At 50.3% G+C, this 24,069-nt stretch overlaps 1 protein-coding gene across 1 annotated transcript; it reads right to left on the bottom strand.

Moving 5' to 3' along the window:
* Positions 1–10,486: 10,486 nt before the first annotated feature.
* On the bottom strand, positions 10,487–12,088 carry CLDN3 (claudin 3). The gene has a single exon (XM_032254957.1). It carries the CDS (start codon positions 11,535–11,537, stop codon positions 10,875–10,877), a length of 663 nt encoding a protein of 220 aa, XP_032110848.1. The 5' UTR covers positions 11,538–12,088; the 3' UTR covers positions 10,487–10,874.
* Positions 12,089–24,069: the final 11,981 nt, after the last annotated feature.

Here is a 24,069-nt window from a genome sequence, read left to right as displayed (position 1 = left end):
GAATGTTCCAAAAAAAAAAAAAAAAAAAGAGAGAATTACATTAAATCTACTCTGCCTGTGCTCTAGAAGTGGAACAACGCAGCTTAGATGACCGCACATCTGTTTACAAGGTTGTTTGCTGAATATTTGAAACCCACTGTTGACACCCGCTCAGAAAAAAAAAAAAAAAAGACTCCTTTCAAAATATTATTGCCCATTGACAATGCAATGCACCTGGTCAGCCAAGAGCTCTGTTGAAGATCTGCAAAGAGATGAATATTGTTTTCATGCCTGGTAATAAAACATCCATTCTGCTGTTCATGGATCGAGGAGTAACTTCGAATTTTTTTTATTTTTTTGAGACAGAGTCTCCCACTCTAGCCCAGGCTGGAGTGCAGCGTTACATGCTTGGCTCACTGCAACCTCTGCCTCTTGGGTCCTGGTTCAAGCAATTCTCCTGCCTCAGCCTCTGGAGTAGCTGGGATTGCAGGCACAAGCCACCATGCCAAGCTAATTTTTGTATTTTTTAGTAGAGATGGGATTTCATCATGTTGGCCAGGCTGGTCTTGAACTCCTGACCTCGTGATTCACCCGCCTCGACCTCCCAAAGTGCTGGGATTACAGGCGTGAGCCACTGCGCCCGGCCAGTGATTTGGACTTTTAAGTCTTATTCTAGCCAGGCGCGGTGGCTCAAGCCTGTAATCCCAGCACTTTGGGAGGCCGAGGCGGGTGGATCACGAGGTCAAGAGATCGAGACCATCCTGGTCAACATGGTGAAACCCCGTCTCTACTAAAGCTACAAAAAATTAGCTGGGCATGGTGGCGCGTGCCTGTAATCCCAGCTGTTCAGGAGGCTGAGGCGGGAGAATTGTCTGAACCCAGGAGGCGGAGGTTGCGGTGAGCCGAGATTGCGCCATTGCACTCCAGCCTGGGTAACAAGAGCAAACCTCCGTCTCAAAAAAAAAAAAAAAAAAAAAAAGTCTTATTCTTTAAGAAATACATTTTGTGAGACTGTAGCTGCCGTAGATAGTGATTCCTCTGGTGGAGCTGGGCAAGGTAAATCGAAAACCTTCTGGAAAGAACACACCATTCTGGATGCCATTAAGAACATTCAGGGTTCTTGGTAGGAGGTGAAAATATCCACATCAGCAGGAGTTTAGAAGAAGTGGATTCCACCCTGTGGGAAGGAAAAAGTTCCTCTTCAAAGTTTCCTTTCTTGTTAGAGAATAAATCATACGTGTGCTAATAACCCTTTGTTAATTCCTATCCTATGTAGCTGTGAGACATGCCTACAGGGGCGTAGTATATTCCATGTCCTTGTACTTTAACCAAGATATCTGTGCTGGACATGCCCACAGGCATGCCCCAGCTCACAGCCTATGCCCCTTATCTGTTTAGAAAAGTTTTAAGTTGTTAGCCAATTGGGCTTTAGTTTCAATTGTGAGGTCTGGCTCCAACCAATGGAGATCAGGCACAGCAGTAAGGACGACCCCAAATGCATAAGGGATAAATATGTTTGCTTTGTTCATCGTACTCTCATAGCAAGATGGCCAGCGAGGGTACCCTTCGTGCAGTGCAGGAAGTAAAAATTGCTTTGCTGAGAGATCCTTTGTCTCAGTGCTAATTTTTCTTTGCAGCACAGAGCATCGGTTTCCAACACACCCTCATGGATAACTTTGAGGGGTTCAAAGACTTCAGTGGAGGAAGGAATTGCAGATGTGGTGGAAGTAACAAAAGAACTACTATTAGAAGCGAAGCGTGAAGATGGGACTGAATTGCTACAATCTCATGATCAAACTTGAACAGATGAGTTGCTTCTTTGTTATGTTTTGTTTATTTTTGAGACAGTCTCCCTCTATTGCCCAGGCCTGGAGTGCAGTGGTATGATCTTGGCTCGCTGCAACCTCTGCCTCCCAGTTCAAGAGACCCTTGTGCCTCTTCTCCCTCCCCAGCCCTCACCCTCAAGTAGACCACACTGTCTCTTGTTTCCCTCTTTGTGTTCATAAGTTCTCATCATTTAGATCCCACTTACAAGCGAGAACATACACGATTTGGTTTTCTGTACCTGTGTTAGTTTGCTAAGGATAATACCCTCAAGCTCCATCCATGTTCCTGCAAAAGACACAATCTCATTCTTCTTTATGGCTGCATAGTACTCCATGGTGTATGTGTACTACATTATCCTTATCCAGTCTATCACCGATGAGCATTTAGGTGGATTCCACACCTTTGCTATTGCGAATAGTGCTGCAGGGTTTTTTTTTTTTTTTTTTTTTTGGTCTTTTTATTTTTCACTATCTCCAATAATGGCTATAAGCAAGTTGTTTTTTTTTTGTTTGTTTGTTTTTGTTTTTTAAATTAAATTTCTTCTTCTTTTTTTTTTTTTTTTTGAGGCGGATCACCTGAGGTCAGGAGTTTGAGGCCAGCCTGGCCAACATGGTAAAACCCTGCCTCTACTAAAAATACAAAATTTAGGCCAGTAAATTAGCTCAACCATTGTGGAAGACAATGTGGCGATTCCTCAAGGATCTAGAAATAGAAATTCCATTTGGCCCAGCAATCCCATTACTGGGTATATACCCAAAGGATTATAAATCATTCTGTTATAAAGACACATGCACACGTATGTTCATTGCAGCACTATTTACAATAGCAAAGACTTGGAGCCAACCCAAATGTCCATCAAGAATAGACTGGATAAAGAAAATGTGGCACATATACACCAAGGAATACTATGCAGCCATAAAAAAGGATGAGTTCATGTCCTTTACAGGGACGTGGATGAATCCGGGAAACCGTCATTCTCAGCAAACTGACATAAGAACAAAAAACCAAACACTGCATGTTCTCACCCATAAGTGGGTGTTGAACAATGAGAACACATGACACAGGGAGGGGAACATCATGTAGTGGGGTCTGTTGCGGGGTGAGGGGCTGGGGAGGGATAGCAGGGGGTGGGGAGATTGCGGAGGGATAACATTAGGAGAAATACCTAATGTAGGTGACAGGAGCTTGGAAAGAGCAAACCACCCTGGCATGTGTTTAGCTGTGTAGCAATCCTGCAAGATCTGCACGTGTACCCCAGAACTGAAAGTATAATAAAAAAAAAAAATTAGGCTGGGTGCAGTGACTCATGCCTGTAATTGCAGCACTTTGGGAGGCCGAGGTGGGTGGATCACCTGCGGTCGGGAGTTTGAGACCATGCTGACCAACATGGAGTAAACCCTGTCTCTACCAAAAATATAAAATTAGCTGGGCATGGTGGCAAATGCTTGTTTTCAGCTACTTGGGAGGCTGAGGCAAGAGAATCGCTTGAACCCTGGAGGTAGAGGTTGCGGTGAGCTGAGATCGCACCATTGCACTCCAGCCAGGGCAACAAGAGCGAAACTCTGTCTCAAAAAAAAAAAGCTGAACACGGTGGCACGTGCCTAGAGTCCCAGTTACTCAGGAGGCTGAAGCAGGAGAATCGCTTGAACCTGGGAGGCGGAGGTTGCAGTGAGCTGAGATCCTGCCACTGCACTCCAGCCTGAGTGACAGAGTGACTCTGTTTCAGACTCTGTGTCAAAAAAAAAAAAAAAAAAAAAAAAAAAAAGCCGGGTGGGGTGGCTCATGCCTGTAATCCCAGCACATTGGGAAACCAAAGTAGGTGAATCATGAGGTCAGGAGTTCGAGACCAGTCTGGCCAAGATAGTGAAACCCCGTCTCTACTAAAAATACGAAAACTTAGCCAAGTGTGGTGGTGTGCGCCTGTAATCACAGCTACTCGGGAGGCTGAGGCAGGAGAATCGCTTGAACCTGGGAGACAGAGGCTGAGTGCAGGGTTTTTGAGGAGAGAAAGGATGCTGAGTGGGGTCGGACTTGGTGGCTGGGATGTGGAGGGGCAGTTTGGAGAGCATGGGTGGAAATGGAGAGGCGAGCATGGCCTACGCCCACAGGGGCTTCTAAGGCGTGCCATGAAGTCTGGGTGGCATCTGGAGGGCCATGTGGGGGCAGGGGGCCCGAAGGGTTTTAAGTAGGGGAGTGACATGGTCAGACTCAGGGTTGCTCTGCGACACTTGCTTGGAAAGGGCGTAGCTGGGTTGGGAGTGTAGGGAGGGAGCGTGGAGATCGGAAACTCTCCGGGCTGCTACAGAAACAGGCCGGCGTCCTGGCTGGAGCCGTGGCAGTGCGCGTGGAGAGAGAGGTGGGCGCATCCAGACATAAAGAGAAGGTGACAGTGTAGAGACTGATTATTTACATTTTTTATTTATTTATTTTTTTTACATCTCCATGAATTATATTTTATTTTATTTTTGAGACAGTCTTGCTCTTGTCGGCCAGGCTGGTGTGTAGTGGCGTTATCTTGGCTCACTGTAACCTCCGCCTCCTGAGTTCAAGCCATTTTCCTACCTCAGCCTCCCGATAGCTGGGATTACAGGCACCTGCCACCACGCCCGGCTAATTATTGTATTTTTAGTAGAGACAGGGTTTCACCATGTTGCAAGGCTGGTCTTAAACTCCTGACCTTGTGATCTGCCTGCCTCAGCCTCCAAAGGTGCTGGGATTATAGGTGTGAACCACCACACCTGGCTAATTTTTGCATTTTTTATAGAGACAGAGTGTTGCTTTGTTGCCCGGGTTGGTCTTGAACCCCTGGCCTTAAATGATCCTCCCACCTCTGCCTCCCAAAGTGCCAGGATTACACTGCACCCGTCCAATACCCTTTTTTCTAGTTATGAGCTAGAGGCAGCAAGTGACTTGGTCCAGGTCCTGCAGTGGGCACCTGATGCCCATGCTCTTGCTCTCTTCTGGCTCTGCGGAGCGTTCTTGTCTCAGCATGGGTGACCTTTCGGGCAATCCTGGCATGGGAGGGGGAAGGAAGGTACTGTCTGTTCTTCCAGGCCAGCCGCAGACCTTGAGGGAGCCACAATAAATGCCGTGTTTGTTTGATAAAGCAGTTGGCTTTTGGTCTGGCAGGAGGAAGAGCTAGAACAGGTGTGGCAAGAGCGGGCAGCCCGTGGCACCTCTGTGGGAGGTGGGTGAGACTGCCCCAGGGCCTGGCAGGGGGCTTTGGAGCTGTGGAGTTTGAAGAAACCTAGGGACTTTCTCACGACCCAGCCAACACTCTCACATTCCCAGGCCCCTGCCTGAACAAATACACCAAAATCTTTTTTTTTTTTTCTGAGATGCAGTCTCGCTCTCTCGCCCAGGCTGGAGTGCACGTGGTGCGATCTTGGCTCACTGCAACCTTCGCCTCCTGGGTTCAAGCAATCCCCCCACGTTAGCCTCCTGAGTAGCTGAGACTGTAGGCATGCATCACCATGCCTGGCTAATTTTTGCATTTTTTAATAGAGACTGGGTGTTGCTTTGTTGCTTAGGCTAGTCTTGAACTCCTGGCCCCAAGTAATCCTCCCCCCTCTGCCTCCCAAAGTGCTAGGATTACAAGTGTGAGCCGCTGCACCTGGCTGATACCCCTCCTTTTATAGTTATGAGCTATAGCTATAAAAATTCTTCTGCCTCAGTCTCCCACGTAGCTGGGATTACAGGCGTAAGCCCCTGTGCCCGGCTGTGAGCCACTCTGCCCGGTCCCAAATCTTAATACAAACTCACATTAATTGAACTCCTACTGTATACATAGCACTATGCCATGTGCTTTTTGTGCAGACAGGCATGTCTTCATTCCAAAGATAATTCTTTCTCTTTTTTCTTTTCCCTTCCTTCCTTTCACTTTCACTCTCTTCTCTCTCCCTCTCTCTCTCTTTTTCCCTCTCTCCTCTCTCTCTCCACCCTTCTCTCTCTCTCCTTGTCTTTTGAGATGGAGTTTTGCTTTTGTTGCCAGGCTGGAGTGCAATGGAGGCAGTCTCTGATCACTGAAGCCTCCGCCTCTCAGGTTCAAGCAATTCTCCTGCCTCAGCCTCCCAAGTAGCTGGAAGTACAGGTGCACACCACCACACCTGGCTAATTTTTGTATTTTTGGTAGAGACGGGGTTTCACCACTTTGGCCAGGCTGGTCTCGAACCCCTGATCTCAGGTGATCTGCCTGCCTCGGCCTCCCAAAGAACTGGGATTACAGGCGTGAGCCACCGTGCCTCTCGCCTCCCATCCCCTCCTTTCCTTCCTTCCTTTCTCTCTTTTCTTTTCCTTTATCTTTGTCTTGCTGTGTCATCCGGGCTGGAGCACAGTGGCACCACCATTGCTCACTGCAGCCTCAAACTTCTGGGTTCAAGCCGTCCTCCTGCCTCAGCCTCCCCAATAGCTGGAACTACAAGCATGCACCACCACGCCCGGGTAATTTTTAATTTTTTGTAGGGATGGAATCTTGCTATGTTGCCCAGGTTACCTGCATCCCCTTTCTGAAACTGTCTCCAGGACCCATCTCCATCAATCATCCCCAGTGTCTGCGTAATCAGTTTCACTCTCCCTGCCTCCCTCTGTGGAGGCTAGAAGAGCAGTTCCCAAAGGGAAGCCTGCCGGGGAAAGAGTAATCCAAGTATCTTACCGAGACTGACTGGGGAAAGGTACACTTACTCTTATAAAGTGAAGGTACACTTCATATTTTTTTTTTTCAGCAAGAAAGCCAGAGTTTCACTCTTGTTGCCCAGGCTGGAGTGTAGTGGCATGATCTTGGCTCATTGCAACCTCTCCTTCTCGGGTTCAAGTGATTCTCCTGCCTCAGCCTCCAGAGTAGCTGGGATTATAGGTGCCAGACACCACACCTGGCTAATTTTTATTTTTAGTAGAGATGGAGTTTCACCATGTTGGCCAGGCTGGTCTTGAACTCCTGGCCCCAGGTGATCCACCGGCCTTGGCCTCCTAAAGTGCTGGGATGACAGGCGTGAGCCACCGTGCCCAACCTCACTATTAACAGTGACTAATTCCTCTTCCTTGGGTCATTAGGAGTGACGACACACTGGTGTTTCTTAACCAGAGAGGAGTTTTTCTGGAGTTAAGTGGGATGTTCTATTATGAAGTCTAGGCCGTGTGTGGTGGCTCATGCCTGTTATCTCAGTACTTTTAGAGCCGAAGTAGGATCACTTGAACCCAGGGATTTGAAAGTGGCCTGAGTGATATGGCAAGACTCCCGTCTCTATAAAAAGTACAAAAATTGGCGGACACCTGTAATCCCAGCACTTTGGGAGGCCAAGGCAGGTGGATCACCTGAGGTCAGGAGTTTGAGACCAGCCTGGCCAACATGGTGAAACCCCGTCTCTACTAAAAATACAAAAATATTAGCCAGGAGTGGTGGCGGGTGCCTGTAATCCCAGCTTCTGGGGAGGCTGAGGCAGGAGAATTGCCTGAACCTGGGAGGTGGAGGTTGCAGTGAGCTGAGATCGCGCCACTGTACTTCAGCCTCACAAAAGTGAGACTCTGTCTCAAAAAAAAAAGAAAAAAAAGAAAAAAAAAATTAACTGGGCGTGGTGGTGCGTGCCTGTAGTCCCGGCTACTCAGGAGGCTGAGGTGTGAGGATCGTTGTTTGAACCCAGGAGGTTAAGGCTGCAGTGAGCTATGATTTTACCACTGCACTCCAGCATGGGGGACAGAGCAAGACCTTGACTCAAGAAAAAAACAAAAAGGAAAAAGAAAAAAAAAGAAACGTAAATGCCACGGGGACCTTTTGCCCTTTTTGCTTTAGCTTTGCCGCAGCCAAAACCATTTTTTTGTTTTGTTTTGTTTTTTGTCTTTTCAAAAATTATTTGTTTATTTATTAATTTTCTTGAGACAGGGTTTTGCTCTGTCACCCAGACTGGAGTGAAGTAGGGTAATCACAGCTCACTGCAGCCTCGACCTCTCTGGGCTCAGGTGATTCCCCCACATCAGCTTACTTTGTCGCCCAGGCTGGAGTACAGTGGTGCGATCTCGGCTCACTGCAACCTCTGCCTCTCTGGTTCAAGTGATTCTCCTGCCTCAGCCTCCCCAGTAGCTAGGATTACAGGCGTGCACCACCGTGCCCGGCTAATTTTGTATTTTTAGTAGAGACAGGGCTTCTCCATGCTGGTCAGGCTGGTCTTGAACCCCAACCTCAGGTGATCCGCCCGACTCGGCCTCCCAAAGTGCTGGGATTACAGGCGTGAGCCACTGCGCCTGGCCACCGGCTACTTGCTCATTTTGAATGTTCTTTGTAGAGACAGGGTTTCACCATGTTGGTCAGGCTGGTCTCAAACTTCTGACCTTAGATAATCCACCTGCCTCGGCCTCCCAAAGTGCCAGGACTACAGGTGTGAGCCACCATGCTCAGTTAATTTTTATATTTTTAGTAGAGATGGGGTTTCACCATGTTGGCCAGGCTGGTCTCAAACTCCTGGGCTTAAGCTATCCCCCGCCATAACTCGGCCTCCCAAACTGCTGGGGTTACAGGCGTGAGCCACTGGGCCCGGCCACGCTTCCCTTCTATGCAGATCCCCTGCACACACCGTCCACAGCCCCTGGCGTCAGCTCTCACTTCCCACTCCCTTTTCCGTCCAGTGCTCCAGTTTCCACGCCTCTCACTGAGGCCACCAATGACCACCTGGCTACTCTGAATTCCAAGGCTGTTCCTCAGGCCTCATCTTGCCTGGCCACTCCTGCAGCCTCAGACACCGTGGCCCACAGCCACCTCCTTCAAATCTTTTTGTTCTGTGAGTTTCTAGACTGACTGCTTCCCCTACCCTGGTTTCGGCTGCCATCTGCATGCTAATGACTTCCAGGTTTTATGAGATCTCTGGATGTCACCCTATTTCCTGGACGTCTCTGCCGGGGCGTTATCCAGGCTTGCCAAGCTCTACATTTATTTTATTTTAAGTAATTTATTTTTTGAGACAAGGTCTCACTGTCGCCCAGGCTGAATTGCAGTGGTACAGTCTCGACCCACCGCAGCCTCAATCTCCTGGGCTCGAGCAAGCCCCCCCCCTCAGCCTTCTGGGTACCTGGGACTACAGGCATATGCCACCACACCCAGTTAATTGAATAATTTTTTTTGTAGAGATGGGGTCTCACTATGTTACCCAGGCTGGTCTGAGACTCCTAGGCGCAAGCCACCCTCCAGCCTTGGCCTCCCAAAGTGCTGGAATTACAGGCATGAACCACCACACCCAGCCTCGCCAAGCTCTATACGCTCAACACGGAACCCATCATCTCCCCCCAGAAACATGATCTCCTATTTTGGTGCATGGCACCACTATCCAATCAGTGACCTAAGATGGAAACTCCCAGATTCCAGCCTTCTTTTCTAGATTCTCCTCTCTCACCCTGCACATCCTAATGGCTCCCGGGTCCTGCCCACCTTAGCAGCCTCCACCAGGTTCTGCCCCCACTCCCCGCCCGTGCCTCATTTCCAGCCACCATCATTCACTCCATGGCGGCATATGCTGCTCACTGGTTCCCCGCCTTTATCTCTCTCCTTGAATCCCTGTTCCAAACAGGCTGCTGTGGAGATTAAAAGTATCTGACTGGGTACTTCCCCTTTCATGACTCCCTACACCCAGAGTAAGGTTCAAAGTCGTAATTCCACACCCGGGAGAGTCCATGACTTGGCCTCTGCTGGACCCCTGGGCTTCACTGACCCTTCCTGTCTCCCGTTTTCTTCCATCCAGTCATTTGGATCTCTTGCCCCCACCAAGTTGCCCTGTGCCTGGGCTCCAGGCCCCCTTTTCCTCTCAATCGCCTGTGTTTCCCCCCAGACACCAGTGCCTCTCCACGTTGTTTACCTCAACCACTCCTCCATTTTCTTTCTTTTTTTTTTTTTTTTTGTCGTGTTTTTGAGACAGGGTCTCTCTCTGTTGCCCCAGCTGGAGTGCAGTGACACAATCATAGCTCACTGTAGGCTTGGTCTCCTAGGCTCAAACCATCCTCTTGCCTCAGCCTCCGGAGTAGCTGGGATCACAGGTGTGTGCCATCACACCCAGCTAATTTTTTTTTTTTTTAGGTAGAGATGGGTTCTTGCTATGTAGCCCAGGTTGGTCTCGAACTCCTGGGCTCAAGCAAGCCTCCCACCTCGTCCTCCAGCAGTGGGCTACTGAACCCCAGCCTCAATCCCCTCTGAGATGCCCCTTGTAAGTCCTCCCACTTCCCTCCCTTGAGAGTCCCAGGAAGGAGATGGGGCCCCTTTCTCATCTCTCCCCCAGGTGAGACGATTTGGTCGCGTGATTTATCCAAACAAGAGGTCTTTTTATTTTCTTTGTTCCATAGGAAATGGCAGTACGGAATGCCGAGTGTGCTCTTTCACTAGGTGCACCTGAGATTCCGAATGCGCGGGGGCCGGGCTCCCAGCACAGACCCGGGCACATCTCTGCCACCTTCCCCTCCCTCCCCCAGCCACGGCATGCGGGAAGTGCGCGTGCCGGCTTCCTGGTTTGGGCCTTGGCTTTGGCCACCCAGGCTGTCTTCCGAATCCCCAGGGAGTGGGCGAGTGACCACCCTGTGATCACCAAGCTTAGTTCACAACCCCACCTCCCCTCTAAGCTCCTTCCAGGAGAGTGAGATCCAGCCAAGGCCGCCCGGAGCATGGCGCTCTGCAGGGAGGTGCAGGCGCTCGGAACAAGGAGGCTCCAGCGAGTGCAAAACGAAAAGGCTTTTATTGAAAAACATCAAGTGCCCCCTTTCGTAGCTGCCGGTCCCTGCCCAGCGCGAGCATTGAGGGCAGCGGCCGATGGGGCTCGACGGGGCGGACAGGTATCGGCGGGCACCCCAGCCCAGTGCTCCAGAGGGGTGAGGTTTCACAGTCCATGGGGCTTGGTCCCTGGGCCCCGAAGTCAACTCCCCGGCCCGCAAAGGGATGGCTGCGGGGTAGGGGGGCCTGGAGCCGGCCCCTCCCAGTCCAGCGCGGGGGCTTCCTGGAATCTGGGGGTGGGCTGGCCTCCGAGGCAAAGCTGCGCGCTGGGCAGCCTGACGCACGGTCCAGCTCGCGGTGGAGGTGGTGGAGGTCTCCCTGCGTCTGTCCCTTAGACGTAGTCCTTGCGGTCGTAGGCTGTGCCCATGCTGGGTCCTGGGCCAGAGGAGCGGGGCCCGGAGTAGACAACCTTGGTGGGCGTGTATTTCTTCTCACGCGGGGGGCATGAGCAGCAGAGCAGCGCGCCCCCCAGCAGCTGCAGCGCCGCGGCCGCCCAGCCCACGTACAGGCCCGCACCCATCTCGCGCTTCTGCGCCTCGGGCACCAGGGGGTTGTAGAAGTCCCGGATAATGGTGTTGGCCGACCAGGACACCGGCACGAGGGTGAGCAGGGCAGCCAGCAGGAACAGCACACCCGCCACGATGGTGATCTTGGCCTTGGCCGTGTCGTCCTGCACGCAGTTGGTGCACTGGGCGCCCACCAGCGCCACGAGCAGCCCGAAGGCGGCCAGCAGGATGGCCACCACGATGAGGGCGCGGGCCGCCTGCAGGTCCTGCGGCAGCGCCAGCAGCGAGTCGTACACCTTGCACTGCATCTGGCCGGTGCTCTGCACCACGCAGTTCATCCACAGGCCCTCCCAGATGGTCTGCGACGTGATGATGTTGCTGCCGATGAAGGCCGTTACGCGCCACATGGGCAGCGCGCAGCACACGATGGTGCCCAGCCAGCCCAGCACCGCCAGCGCGGTGCCAGTGATCTCCAGGCCCATGGACATGGCTGCCGCGGCAAAGCCCGCTCCACCGGGTGGCTCCGGGTGCGGGGAGTCGAGGGGCCGGGGCCGCTGGGCCTGGGCGGGAGCTGCGGCGCCCCGACCGACCGACGGAAGGACGGACGGACGGGCGGGCGGACGGAGGGACGGACTCACGGACGGCGCGCGCTAACGGCTCTGCTCCACACGCTCGCGCCGCAGCTGCGCCTGCACCTGCCTGTCGATCTGTGGGCGGGCGGCGGCGACTGGGCTGGTCCTGGGCTGGGGCCGGTGCGTCTTAGCTAAGTGCCCCGCGCTCCGGCGGGGGCGGGAGGGGCGGAGCCGCGCTCTCCAGGGCCTGGGGACAGTGACGTGGCCCCCGCCTCCCACCTTCACCGAGCGCCCTGGGAGGAAGGACTTGGCCCCGCGCGGCCCACGACGCCGGGGTGAGGGGTTGCCAGGGAAGGGCGGGGCCTGCCCCATCCCCCGCCCCTCGGTTCTTGTCCCCCTCTGCTCGGGAACGAATTCTCCGGGGCAAAGCGGAGGACAGGGTGCGTCAGGGGCTCGAGGTGCAAATCCCAAAGAGTTTGACACGGGCGCTCTCTCCTCACCACTTTGGGCGTTTTTGGCACGAGCCGCGTGGGGACAGGGGCGCTGCCAATTACCCCGGAACGGCGGGGCGGGAAGGGCTCGGGTGGGCGTGGCCGCGACTGTGTGCACTGGCGGCGCACCTGCTCGCACAGGCCCGGCCTGAGTCCGGGCGGTGGGGTTGTCCAGCCCAGGAGGTGCCGGGCCCAGAAGCCAGGGTCTGCCTGTAAAGGTACCAAAAAGGTCCACTTAAGCCCAACTAAGCTCAAATTCCTCTCCAGCTCTCCCTCCAGTTCCCACTGCTGGCCTTGAGCCTGCATGCCTTTAGCTAAGCCGCTCTCCCCTCCCAGAAGTCCCCCTCTTCTCATTGAGTCCCCCTCCTCCCCGGCCGTGTCCTCCCTCCCTTTGAGCCCGAGTCAGGGCTGAGGTCCGCCTTAATGAAGTGGTGGTGAAAGAGCTACGATCTCCGCAAAAGTGGGAAGTCAGGTCGGCCGAGCCCGGTGGCTTACGCCTGTAATCCCAGCGCTTTAGGGGGCTGAGAAGGGAGGATCGCTTGAGACCAGGAGTTCAACACCAGCCTGGGCAACATAGTGAGACCCCCTGTCTACGAAAAAATCAAAAAATTAGCCAGGTGTAGTGGTCTATGCCTGTAGTCCTAGCTACTACTCCGGAGGCTCAGGCAGGAGGATCACTTGAGCCCAGGAGTTGGAGGCTGAGCTATGATTGCACCACTGCACTCCAGCCTGGGCAACAGAGAGCAGACCCTGTCTTTAAAAAAAAAAAAAAAAAAGGAGAGGCTGAGCGCAGTGGCTCAGGCCTGTAATCCCAGCACTTTGGGAGGCCGAGGTGGGTGGATCACCTGAGGTCAGGAGTTTGAGACCAGCCTGGCCAACATGGCGAAACCCTGTCTCTACTGAAATACAAAATTTAGCAGGCGTGTGCCTGTAATCCCAGCTACCTGGGAGGCTGAAACAAGAGAATTGCTTGAACCTGGGAGGCAGAGGTTGCAGTGAGCTGAGTTCATGCCACTGCACTCCAGCCTGGGCCACAGATTGAGACTCTGTCTCAAAAAAAAGAGGAAGCCAGAAACGCTATCTCAAAGCCTTAGCTCTAACACTTGGACAATCATTCCCCCTTCTTCGCCAGACTCAGAGTCCTTCACAGTTGGTCTTGGAAGTTCAGCCTGGGCTGTCCCTAACCCCAATTCCTCTCTTCCCCTCAGGGCAGGGCTTGCGTACCACATGCCCCACATGCCCCTGCCTCAGAGTCCCTGCACAGAGTCCATGTCCCCCCTGTGATGGGACATGCCTGCAGACATCCACATGGCTTACTCCTGTCTTTAGCGTTTTGCTCTCAGTGAGTCTCTCACTGACCACCCTATTTAAAATTGCAGCTTCTGGCCAGGCTTAGTGGCTCATGCCTGTCATCCCAGCACTTTGGGAGGCTGAGGTGCATGGAACACTTGAGGTCAGGAGTTTGAGACCAGCCTGGCCAACATGGCGAAACCCCGTCTCTACTAAAAATACAAAAATTAGCCAGGCATGGTGGCACATGCCTGTAATCCCAGCTACTCGGGAGGCTGAGGCAGGAGAATCCCTTGAACCCGGGAGGTGGAGGTTGTGGTGAGCCAAGATCGTGCCACTGCACTTCAGCCTGGGTGACAGGACAAGACTCCATCTCAAAAATAAATAAATAAATAGATTAATAAAATAAAATCGCTGTTTCTTACCCCACAATGGCCTGTCCCCCTTTAATACTTTATATTCTGCTTAGCATTTAATGCCATCAGACAATATTCTGTATTTTTCTTATTTATGTTTCATTGTACTTAAAATTTTTTTTAAATTGCCAGTGAGTGTACATACACATGGGACACACAGTGATTTTTTTTTTTTTTTGAGACAGAATCTCGCTCTATCACCCACGCTGGAGTGCAGTGGCATGATCTCGGCTCACTGCAACCTCCACCTCCCAGGTTCAAGCAATTCTCCTGCCTCAGCCTTCCGAGTAGCTGGGACTACAGGCATATGCCACCAGGCCCGGCTAGTTTTTTTTGTATTTTTAGTAGAGGCAGGGTTTCACCACATTGGTTAGGTTGGTCTTGAACTCCTGACCTCAAATGATCCACCCACCTTGGCCTCCCAAAGTGCTGGAATTGCAGGCATGAGCCACTGTGCCCAGCCAGTGATGTTTTAATATATAGAATGTATAGTAGTCAGATCAGGGTAACTGACATATTCATCATCATATATATATATATATATATTTTTTTTAATTTAATAAAGACGGAGTTTCACCATGTTGGTCAGGCTGGTCTGGAACTCCTGACCTCAAGTGATCCACCCGTCTCAGCTTCCCAAAGTGCTAGGATTACAGGCGTGAGCCACAGTGCCCAGCCTCATCATCTCAAATATTTCTTTGTGTTGGGAATGTTCAACAACTTATTCATTTATTTATTTAAGAGACAGGATCTTGCTCTGTCTCCCAGGATGGAGTGCAGTGGTTCGATCTCAGCTCGCTGCTGCAGCCTTGAACTCTTGGGCTCAAACAATCCTCCAGGTTCAGCCTCCCAAGTAGCTGGGAGTGCAGGCACACACACCACCCCGCTCACCTAAGTTTTTCATTTCTTTGTAGAGATGGGGTCTCGAGGTGTTGCCCAGGCTGGTCTCAAACTCCTGATCTCAAGGGATCCTCCTGCCTTGGCATCCTGAAGTGCTAGGATTACAGGTGTGAGCCACCACGCCCAGCCTATTTTTTAATTGTTTCTTTCTCTCTGTTCCACTATGTCAGCTCCATTGGGACATCTGGAATGTCTCAGAACAGGCAAGAATTTTCTGGTTCTATTCACTGCTGCATTCCCAGTGGCTAGAATGGTGTTGGGTACTCAAGGGGGTCGGTTTAGTGACTTGAATGAAGGGAAGACGTTCTCATGTTCCTACAACCTTGCCTACACAGGCATAAATGAGGTAATGGGATATGACTGTGTTAGCTGAGTCAAGGGGGCTTGGTCGCCTAGTGGGAGTCAAGGGCTCTTTCAGAGATGAGAGACCCCATTGAGCTGGGCCTAGGGGTTTTTCATGGTTGCTTCCATGTCTCAAATCACAGGCATGCAGCCTGTGCCCTCTCCATAAGTGCCCAAGCCTTGGAGTGGTAGAAGAGTAAGAAACATGACCGGGCACGGTGCTCCCGCCTGCAATCTCAGCACTTTAGAAGGCCGAGGTGGGCAGATCACCTGAGGTTAGGAGTTCGAGACCAGCCTGGGCAACATGGTGAAACCCCGTCTCTACTAAAAACACAAAAATTAGCCAGGCGTGGCGGCGGGTGCCTATAGTCTCAGCTACTCAGAGGCTGAGGCAGGAGAATCACTTGAACCCGGGAGGCAAAGGTTGCCGTGAGCTGAGATCGTGCCACTGCACTCCAGCCTGGGTGACAGAGCCAGACTCCGTCTCAAAAGAAACAGTACCAGGGGCTCATGGAAACCAGGGTCCTACTTCTTGTAGGAGCAAAGGTCTTGGGCTGGGCTTGTTGGGCACGGCCTGGGCAGACCTGGGAGTGCCAGTCCAGAGGGCCCAGCTGGTGTTGGGTGGAGCTGCTCTAGAGGAAGTGCGTGTAGCCCAGGTCCTCTGGTGGACTACTGGCTGCTACAGTTTCCTGGCGAGTGGGGGTGGCTCTGGGCCAGAGGAAAAGTGGACCCTCCAGGTGGTGTGGCTGGGCTTAGGCTGGTGGCCAGTTTTACCTGGAATGGGCGTCATGAGCTCTAATTTGCTGGCTTTGAGGCTGGTGAAAGTCACGTCGCCTCTCTTAGCCTCAGTTTCCTCCTCTATAAAATGAGGGAAATGGCGTCTGCGTGACTCACTTCCAGGGTTACGGGGAGAACAGAGGCAATGTTAAGTGTGCAATAAAGCAGAAAACAGCCAGGCAGGACATGTATATGTGCAGAGAAATTGTGCAGAGATAGGGTGGGGTTTGGTCAGGTAGATCCGAACTTGAGCCTGGCTTGGCTCTCCTGGGTCACGAGAGCTGGAGCCAGTCCTTTTTCCACCTCAAGCCTCGGTTTCCCCATCTGTGAGACGAGAGTTGTTCTGAGTTGCTTGGGTTTGGGGCCTGTCCCTGAACCTGGGGGAGGTGGACCTGCTGGGCAGGGCTGCACTGAGATGAGGCCAGCAGGACAGAGCTTTGTGCCCAGGGGCCAAACTTCAGGGACTTTGCAAATAAGACTTTGCCTCTGCGCAAACACAGCTCCAGTCAGCTTTTTGCTGAATATCTACCATGATTCCTAGAACTCATAATAAAAACACAAATAAACCAATTAAAAAATGGCCAAAGAAACTGAGTGGAAATTTAGAATAGAGAAAGAAGATACAAAAATGGCCAGTAAGTGTGACTAGGGGACAGTGTCTCACGCCTGTGATCTTGGCACTTTGAGAGGTCGAGGCAGGGGGATTGCTCGAGGTCAGGAGTTTAAGACCAGCTTGGGCAACATAGTGAGACCTTGTCTCTACTTAAAAAAAAAAAAAAAAAAAAAATTAGCCAGGCATGGTGGTGCACACCTGTAGTTCCAGCTCCTTGGGAGGCTGAGGTGGGAGAATTGCTTGAGCCTAGGAGTTTGAGGCTGCAGTGAGCTCTGATTGTGCCACCACACTCCAGTCTGGGCAACAGAGGGAGAGACTGTGTTTCAAAAAAAAAAAAAAAGTCCAATAAATACATGAAAAGATGCTCAACATCATTGGTCATTAGGGGAATGCAAATCAAAGCCACAAAGAGATACCACTTTGCACCCCCTAGGGAGGCAGTAATCACATAACACGCTGGTGAGGATGTGGAGAAATTGACACGCTGATACATTGCTCGTGGCAATATAAACCGGGAAGCTGCTGTGGAAAACTATCTGTGGTTCCTCAGAAGATTACATTGCCGAGTCATGTTACCATATGACTCAGCAATTTTCCTCTAGGAATACATACGCAAGAGAAACAAAAGCATAAGGGCAGGTCACACAAAAAACTTGTACCTGAATGTTTGTAGCAGCATTACGCATAACAGCCAAAAAGTGGAAACATCCTAAATGTTCATCAACTGACGAATGGGTAAATAAAATGTGGTCAGCCGGGCGCGGTGGCTCATGCCTTTAATCCCAGCACTTTGGGAGGCTGAGGTGGGAGGATCATGAGGTCAAGAGATCGAGACCATCCTGGGCAATATGGTAAAACCCTGTCTCTACTGAAAATACAAAAATTAGCAGGGTGTCCTGGCGCGTGCCTGTAATCCCAGCTACTCAGGGGGCTGAGGCAGGAGAATCGCTTGAGCCTGGGTAGCAGAAGCTGCAGCGAGCAGAGATCACGCCACTACACTCCAGCCTGAGGGACAGAGTGAGACTCCATCTCAAAAAAAAAAAAAAAAGTGTACAAGTCTATGGTTTTTAGTGTATTCACAGTTTTACAACCATCATTAGCACAGTCAATTGTAGAACATTTTCATCACGACCCAAAAAGAAACTCTGTGTTTCCTTTCTCCCGACACCCTCACCCCAACCCCTGAGTAGCTGGGACTATGGGAGCACGCCACCAAGCCCGGCTAATTTTTGTATTTTTAGTAGAGATGGGGCTTCACCATATTGGTCAGGCTGGTCTGGAGCTCCTGTCCTCAAGTGATCCATCCACCTCGGCCTCCCAAAGTGCTGGGATGACAGGCGGGAGCCACGGCGTGCACGTGTTTTCTGCTTTACTGCACACTCAACATCACCTCTATTGTCACCATAACCCTGGAAGTGAGTCACGCAGACGCCATTTCCCTCATTTTATAGAGGAGGAACCTGAGGGTAAGAGAGGCGACGTGACTTTCATCAGCCTCAAAGCCAGCCGGAGTAGAGCTCACGGTGCCCATTCCAGGCACAACTGGCCCCTGGTCTAAGCCCAGTCGCACCACCTGGAGAGTCTACTTTTCAAATGGATTACCACTTGAATCAGTGAATTGTATGGTATGGAAATGGTATTTCAGTAAAGCTGTTAAAATAAAAACCAAGGCTGGTGCGGTGGCTCACGCCTGTAATCCCAGCACTTTGGGAGGCTGAGATGGGCAGATCATGAGGTCAGGAGTTTGAGACCAGCCTGACCAATATGGTGAAACCCCGTCTCTACTAAAAATACAAAAATTAGCTGGGTGTGGTGGCGCGTGCCTGTACTCCCGGCTACTCAGGAGGCTGAGGCAGGAGAATTGTTTGAACCCGGGAGGCGAAGGTTGCAGTGAGCTGAGATCACATCACTGCACTCCAGCCTGGGTGACAGAGCGAGACTCTGTCTCAAAAAAATAGATAAAATAAAATAAAATAAAATAAAAACCAGTGTGGTGTTTGGGCCTGCAGTGTGTGTCTGTGAGTGTGTCACCTGAGTGTGTGGGTGTCCAGAGAGTATAATGCAGGTGTCTCCTCTCCCCCTCCTCCTCCCCCTCCTCCTCCTCCTCCTCCTCCTTTTCCTTCCACTGTCTTGCTCTGTTGCACAGGACCAAACCTCATCACTGCAGCTTCAAACTCCGGGACTCAAGCAATCCTCCCACCGTACCCTCTGAAGTAGCTAGGACTACAGGTGAGTGCCACTCCCCTAGAAAATTATTTTTGTGTTTTGTGAAGACGGAGATCTTGCTATGTTGCCCAGGCTGGTCTTGAACTCCTGGGCTCAAGTGATCCTCCAGGCTCAGCCTCCCAAAGCGCTGGGATTATAGGTGTGAGCCACCGTGCACGGCCTGCAGATGCTTTTTAATGGGAAGTGGTATGAAGGGGTGGAGCGGGACTGAGGCCTGGAGTCTCCAGGCATAACAAACACCCCTACTCCACTCCCAAACCTCCTCTCCAAAAGCAGCAGCATGACCGCGCTGTAGGATAGCTGCTTCCCAGGAGCGGAGCCCGGCAGTAAGCACCAAGTGTCCACAGGGAAGGGGAGCTCTGCAGCTGCTGTGGTCCAGGAGGGCTTCCTGTAGGAAGCTGAGCAGGAACTGGTGGAGGTGATGAGGTTTGTTTGCACAGAATGGTGTGAGTGTGGAAGAGAGATTCCAAAGAGCAGAGGGCTAGAAAAAGAGGAACTGAGAGAACAGCACCCACAGCTGGGAAATTAGCTTGTTCTCTGCCTCCCACCTGATGCCCATCTGCCAGGAAATTCCCCAGCACCCATGGTCTGATTCTCTCCTACAGCAACTACGACATTCTCTTCCTCCGGTCCCAGCCTGGCCCTCTCCTCTCCCCAGCCGCCAATCTCTACGAGGTTCAGGGTCCTGCAATCTCTCGCATCAGAAGAGATGAGGATTGGCCGGGCATGGTGGCCTCTGTCTGTAATCCTAGCACGTTGGGAAGCCAAGGTGGGCGGATCACCTGAGGTCAGGAGTTCGAGACCAGCCTTGCCAACAAGGTGAAACCCCATCTCTACTAAAACTACAAAAATTAACTGAGTGTGGTAGCTAACACCTGTAGTTCCAGCTACTAGGGAGGCTGAGGCAGGAGGATCACCTGAACCTGGGAGGCAGAGGTTGTAGTGAGCTCAGATCTCACCACTGCACTCCAGCCTGGGCTATAGAGTGAGACCCAAAAAACAAACAAAACAAAACAAAGCAAAAACAGAAACAAAAACTAAATATATGTTTTAAACCATCTTGTCAGTTTCACTGCCTCACAGTGCTGAACCACACTCCCAGGGCTTGGCCAGAGGTTGCAAACTGCAGCCCAGGGGCAAAAATTAATCTGCAAATAATTTTGTTTGGTCAGCACAAAGTTAATTTTTGTATTTTTTAGAAGAGATGGGGTTTTACCATATTGGTCAGGCTGGCCTAGAACTCCTGACCCTGTGATCCGCCTGCCTCAACCTCCCAAAGTGCTGGGATGACAGGCATGAGCCACCACACGTGGCCTTGAGAGTTTTAAAATTACAAATTTAGCCAGGTGCTGTGACTCACGCCTGTCATCCCAGCACTTTGGGAGGCCGAAGTGGGTGGATCAGCTGAGGTCAGGAGTTCAAGACCAGCCTGGCCAACATGGTGAAACCCTGTTTCTACTAAAAATACAAAATATTAGCCAAGCATTGTAGTAGGCACCTGTAATCCCAGCTACTTGGGAGGCTGAGGCAGGAGAATCGCTTGAACCCAGGAGGCAGAGGTTGCAATGAGCCGAGATCGCGCCACTGCACTCCAGCCTGGGTGATAGAGTGAGACTCCATCTCAAAAAAAAAAAACAAAAAAAAACCAACTTTTAAAAAGAATCAACTGGCCACGTTTTCTTTGGAAAATGCTACCAAATGTTTAAAGAAAAATTAATACCATTTGATATAGCTAGGACGAATTCTCTATAGTTAGAACCATGGAAAGCCATAGTTCTCTTGTTATCCTTTTTGTGTCTGTAGGGTCTGTTGTAATAGCTCATGCTTCATTTCTGTCGATACATTGTGCCTTCTTTCTTTGTTGGTCTTCCTAGAAGTTTGTCAATTTTACTGATTTTTTCAAAGAGTTTTTTATTTCATCGATCATTTTCTATTCTGCAAATTTCTGTTTTCAATTTCACTAGATTTTGCTCTCATCTTTGTATTTCCTTCCTTCGACTTGCTTTGTATTTATTTGGCTCTTCTTTTCTAGGTTCTTCTATCCTTTATTTTGATTTGTTAATGAAGATGGAGTCTTATCTTGCTCTGTCACTCAGGCTGGAGTACAAAGGTATGATTGCAGCTTACTACAGCCTTGGACTTCTGGGGTCAACTTCTGCCTTGAACTTCTGCCTCAGCCTCCCAAGTGACTGTGATGGGGACGACAGGCCTGCATCACCACACCAGGCTCTTTTCTAGGTTCTTGATGTGAGAGCTTAGATTGTTGATTTGGGTCTCTCCCTCTTTTCTGATGTGTGCATTTACTGCTATACATTTTATTAGCAATGCTTTATGTGTGTGCCACTATTTGGATAAGTTGTATTTTAATTTTTATTTACTTCAGTGTATTTTTTGATTTATCTTGACCTATGGTTTCCTCTTGAGCTATGGATTATTTAGAAGTATGTTGTCTTTGGGAGGCCGAGGCAGGCGGATCACGAGGTCAAGAGATCGAGACCATCCTGCCAACATGGTGAAACCCCGTCTCATACTAAAAGTACAAAAAAATTAACTGGGCGTGGTGGCGTGTGCCTGTAGTCCCATCTACTCGAGAGGCTGAGGCAGGAGAATTGCTTGAACCCGGGAGTCGGAGGTTGCGGTGAGCAGAGATCGCGCCACTGCACTCCAGCCTGGCACCTGGTGACGGAGTGAGACTCTGTGTCAAAAAGGAAAAGAAATATGTTGTTTGGTTCTCAAGAGTGTGCAGATCTTCCTGTTATTTTTCTGTTGTTGGTTTCTCGTTTGATTACAGTGTGTGAGAGAATACTCTCTATATGATTTCAGTTCTTTGATGTTTGTTGAAATTTATGTTGTGGCCCACAATGTAGTCTGTCTTGGTATATATTCCATGGTCTCTTGAAAAGAATGTGTATTCTGCTGTTTTTGGGTGGAATGTTCTATAAAGGTTGATTAGATCCCATTGCTCAATGGTATCGAGTTCTAGACCTTTGCTCTATTCTGGTGAGTTGTTCTATCAACTGTTGAAAAAAGAGTGTTGGGCCGGGTGCGGTGGCTCACACCTGTAATCCCAGCACTTTGGGAGGCCGAGATCACCTGAGATCAGCAGTTCAAGACCAGCCTGGCCAACATGGTAAAACCCCATCTCTATTAAAAATACAAAATTAACTGGGCATGGTGGCGCACGCCTGTAATCCCAGCTGCTCATGAGGCCGAGGCAGGAGAATCCTTTGAACCCGGGAGGCGGAAGTTGTGATGAGCTGAGATTGGGCCATTGCGTGCCAGCCTGGGCAACAATAGTGAAACTCCATCACAAAAAACCAAACCAAACCAAAAGAAAGAAAGAAAGAAAAAGTCGTGTTGAAGTCGCCGGGTCTAACTGTGCTTTTGTCTGTTTGTCCTTTTAGTTATGACAATTTTTGCTTCAAATATTTTCAGCTCTGTCGTTTGATGCAAACACACAAAGATTGCTATGTTTTCTTGGTAGATTGGCTTTGTAATCATTATACTATGGGCCTCCGTGTCTCTGATAATTTTCTTTGCTCTAAAGTCTACTTTATCTGTTACTAATATAGCTACTCCCACTTTCCTTTGTTAAGTGTTTGCAGACTATTTCTTTTTCCAGTTAACCTACCTATATTGTTACATTTGAAGTGAATTTCTTGTGGACAGAATATAACTAGGCTCTGTTTTTAATCCACTCTTCCAATCTTATTTATTTATATTTTTTTGAGACGGGGTCTCACTCTATCACCCAGGCTGGAGCGCGGTGGCGTAATCTTGGCTCACTGCAACATCCACCTCCCAGTTTGAAGCAATACTCCTGCCTCAGCCGCCTGGGTAGCTGGGATTACAGGCACGCACCACCACGCCTGGCTAATTTTTCTATTTTTTTTGTTTTGTTTTGTTTTTTGAGACAGAGTTTCACTCTTGTTACCCAGGCTGGAGGGCAATGGCGCAATCTTGGCTCACCGCAACCTCCGCCTCCTGGGTTCAGGCAATTCTCCTGCCTCAGCCTCCCGAGTAGCTGGGATTACAGGCACACGCCACCACGCCCAGCTAATTTTTTTTGTATTTTTAGTAGAGACGGGGTTTCACCATGTTGACCAGGATGGTCTCGATCTCTTGACCTCGTGATCCACCCGCCTCGGCCTCCCAAAGTGCTGGGATTACAGGCTTGAGCCACCGCACCCGGCAATTTTTGTATTTTTAGTAGAGATCCCGGGGTGTCACCACGTTGGCCAGGCTGGTCTCAAACTCCTGACCTCAAGTAATCCACCCGCCTCGGCCTCCCAAAGTGCTGGGATTACAGGCGTGAGCCACTACACCTGGCCCCAATCTCTTTTAATTGGCATATTGAGACCATTTACGCTAAAATTTTTGTTTTATGTTTAATTTTTGTGGGTACATAGTAAGTGTATATATTTATGAGGTACGTGGGATATTTTGATACAGGCGTGCAATGTGTAATAATCACATCAAGGTGATGATTGATGTGATTATTACATCAATATAAATGATGGATCCACCTCAAGCATTTATGCTTTGTGTTACAATCTAATTATAGCTATTTATTTATTTATTATTTTTTGAGACGGAGTCTCACTGTGTTGCCCAGGCCGGAGTGCAGTCGTGTGATCTCGGCTCACTGCAACCTCTGCCTCCAGGGTTCAAGTGATTCTCCTGCCTCAGCCTCCCGAGTAGTTGAGATTACAGGTGCCCACCACCATGCCTGGCTAATTTTTGTATTTTTGGTAGAGGCAGGGTTTCACCATGTTGCCCAGGCTGGTCTTGAACTCCTGACCTAAAATGATCCACCCCCCTTGGCCTCCCAAAGTGCTGGGATTACAGGTGTGAGCCACCACACCCGGCGCCTTTTAGTTATTTTTAAATGTACGATTAAATTATTATTCATGATAGTCATCCTGTTGTGCTGTCAAATACTAGATTTTATTCATTTTTTCTATTTTTTTGTGGGATTACAGGCATAAGCCACCATGTCCGGCCCTTATTTATTTATTTATTTATTTTTAAAACAGAGTCTCTCTCTGTCATCCAGGCTGGAGTGCAGTGGCACAATGTCAGCTCACTGCAACCTCCACCTCCCAGGCTCAAGCGATTCTGCTGCCTCAGACTCCCGAGAAGCTGGGATTACAAGTGCTCATCATTATGCCCAGCTAATTTTTGTGTTTTTAGTAGAGACAGGGTTTCACCATGTTGGCTGGGCTAGTCTCGAACCTCTGACCTCAAGGGATCCACCCGCTTCGGCCTCCCAGAATGCTGAGATTACATGTATGAGCCACTGTGCCTGGCACTTTTAGTTATTTTTAAATGTACAATTATTACTGATGAGGCAGGGTGTGGTTGCTCTCGCCTGTAACCCCAACACTTTGGGA

The sequence above is a fragment of the Sapajus apella genome, unplaced genomic scaffold (assembly GCF_009761245.1).
Source record: "Sapajus apella isolate SASKATOON/1434 unplaced genomic scaffold, GSC_monkey_1.0 scaffold88, whole genome shotgun sequence".
Classification (NCBI taxonomy): domain Eukaryota; kingdom Metazoa; phylum Chordata; class Mammalia; order Primates; family Cebidae; genus Sapajus; species Sapajus apella.
The sequence above is the reverse complement of the archived record's forward strand: the minus strand, read 5'-3'. Positions and strand labels throughout refer to the sequence as shown.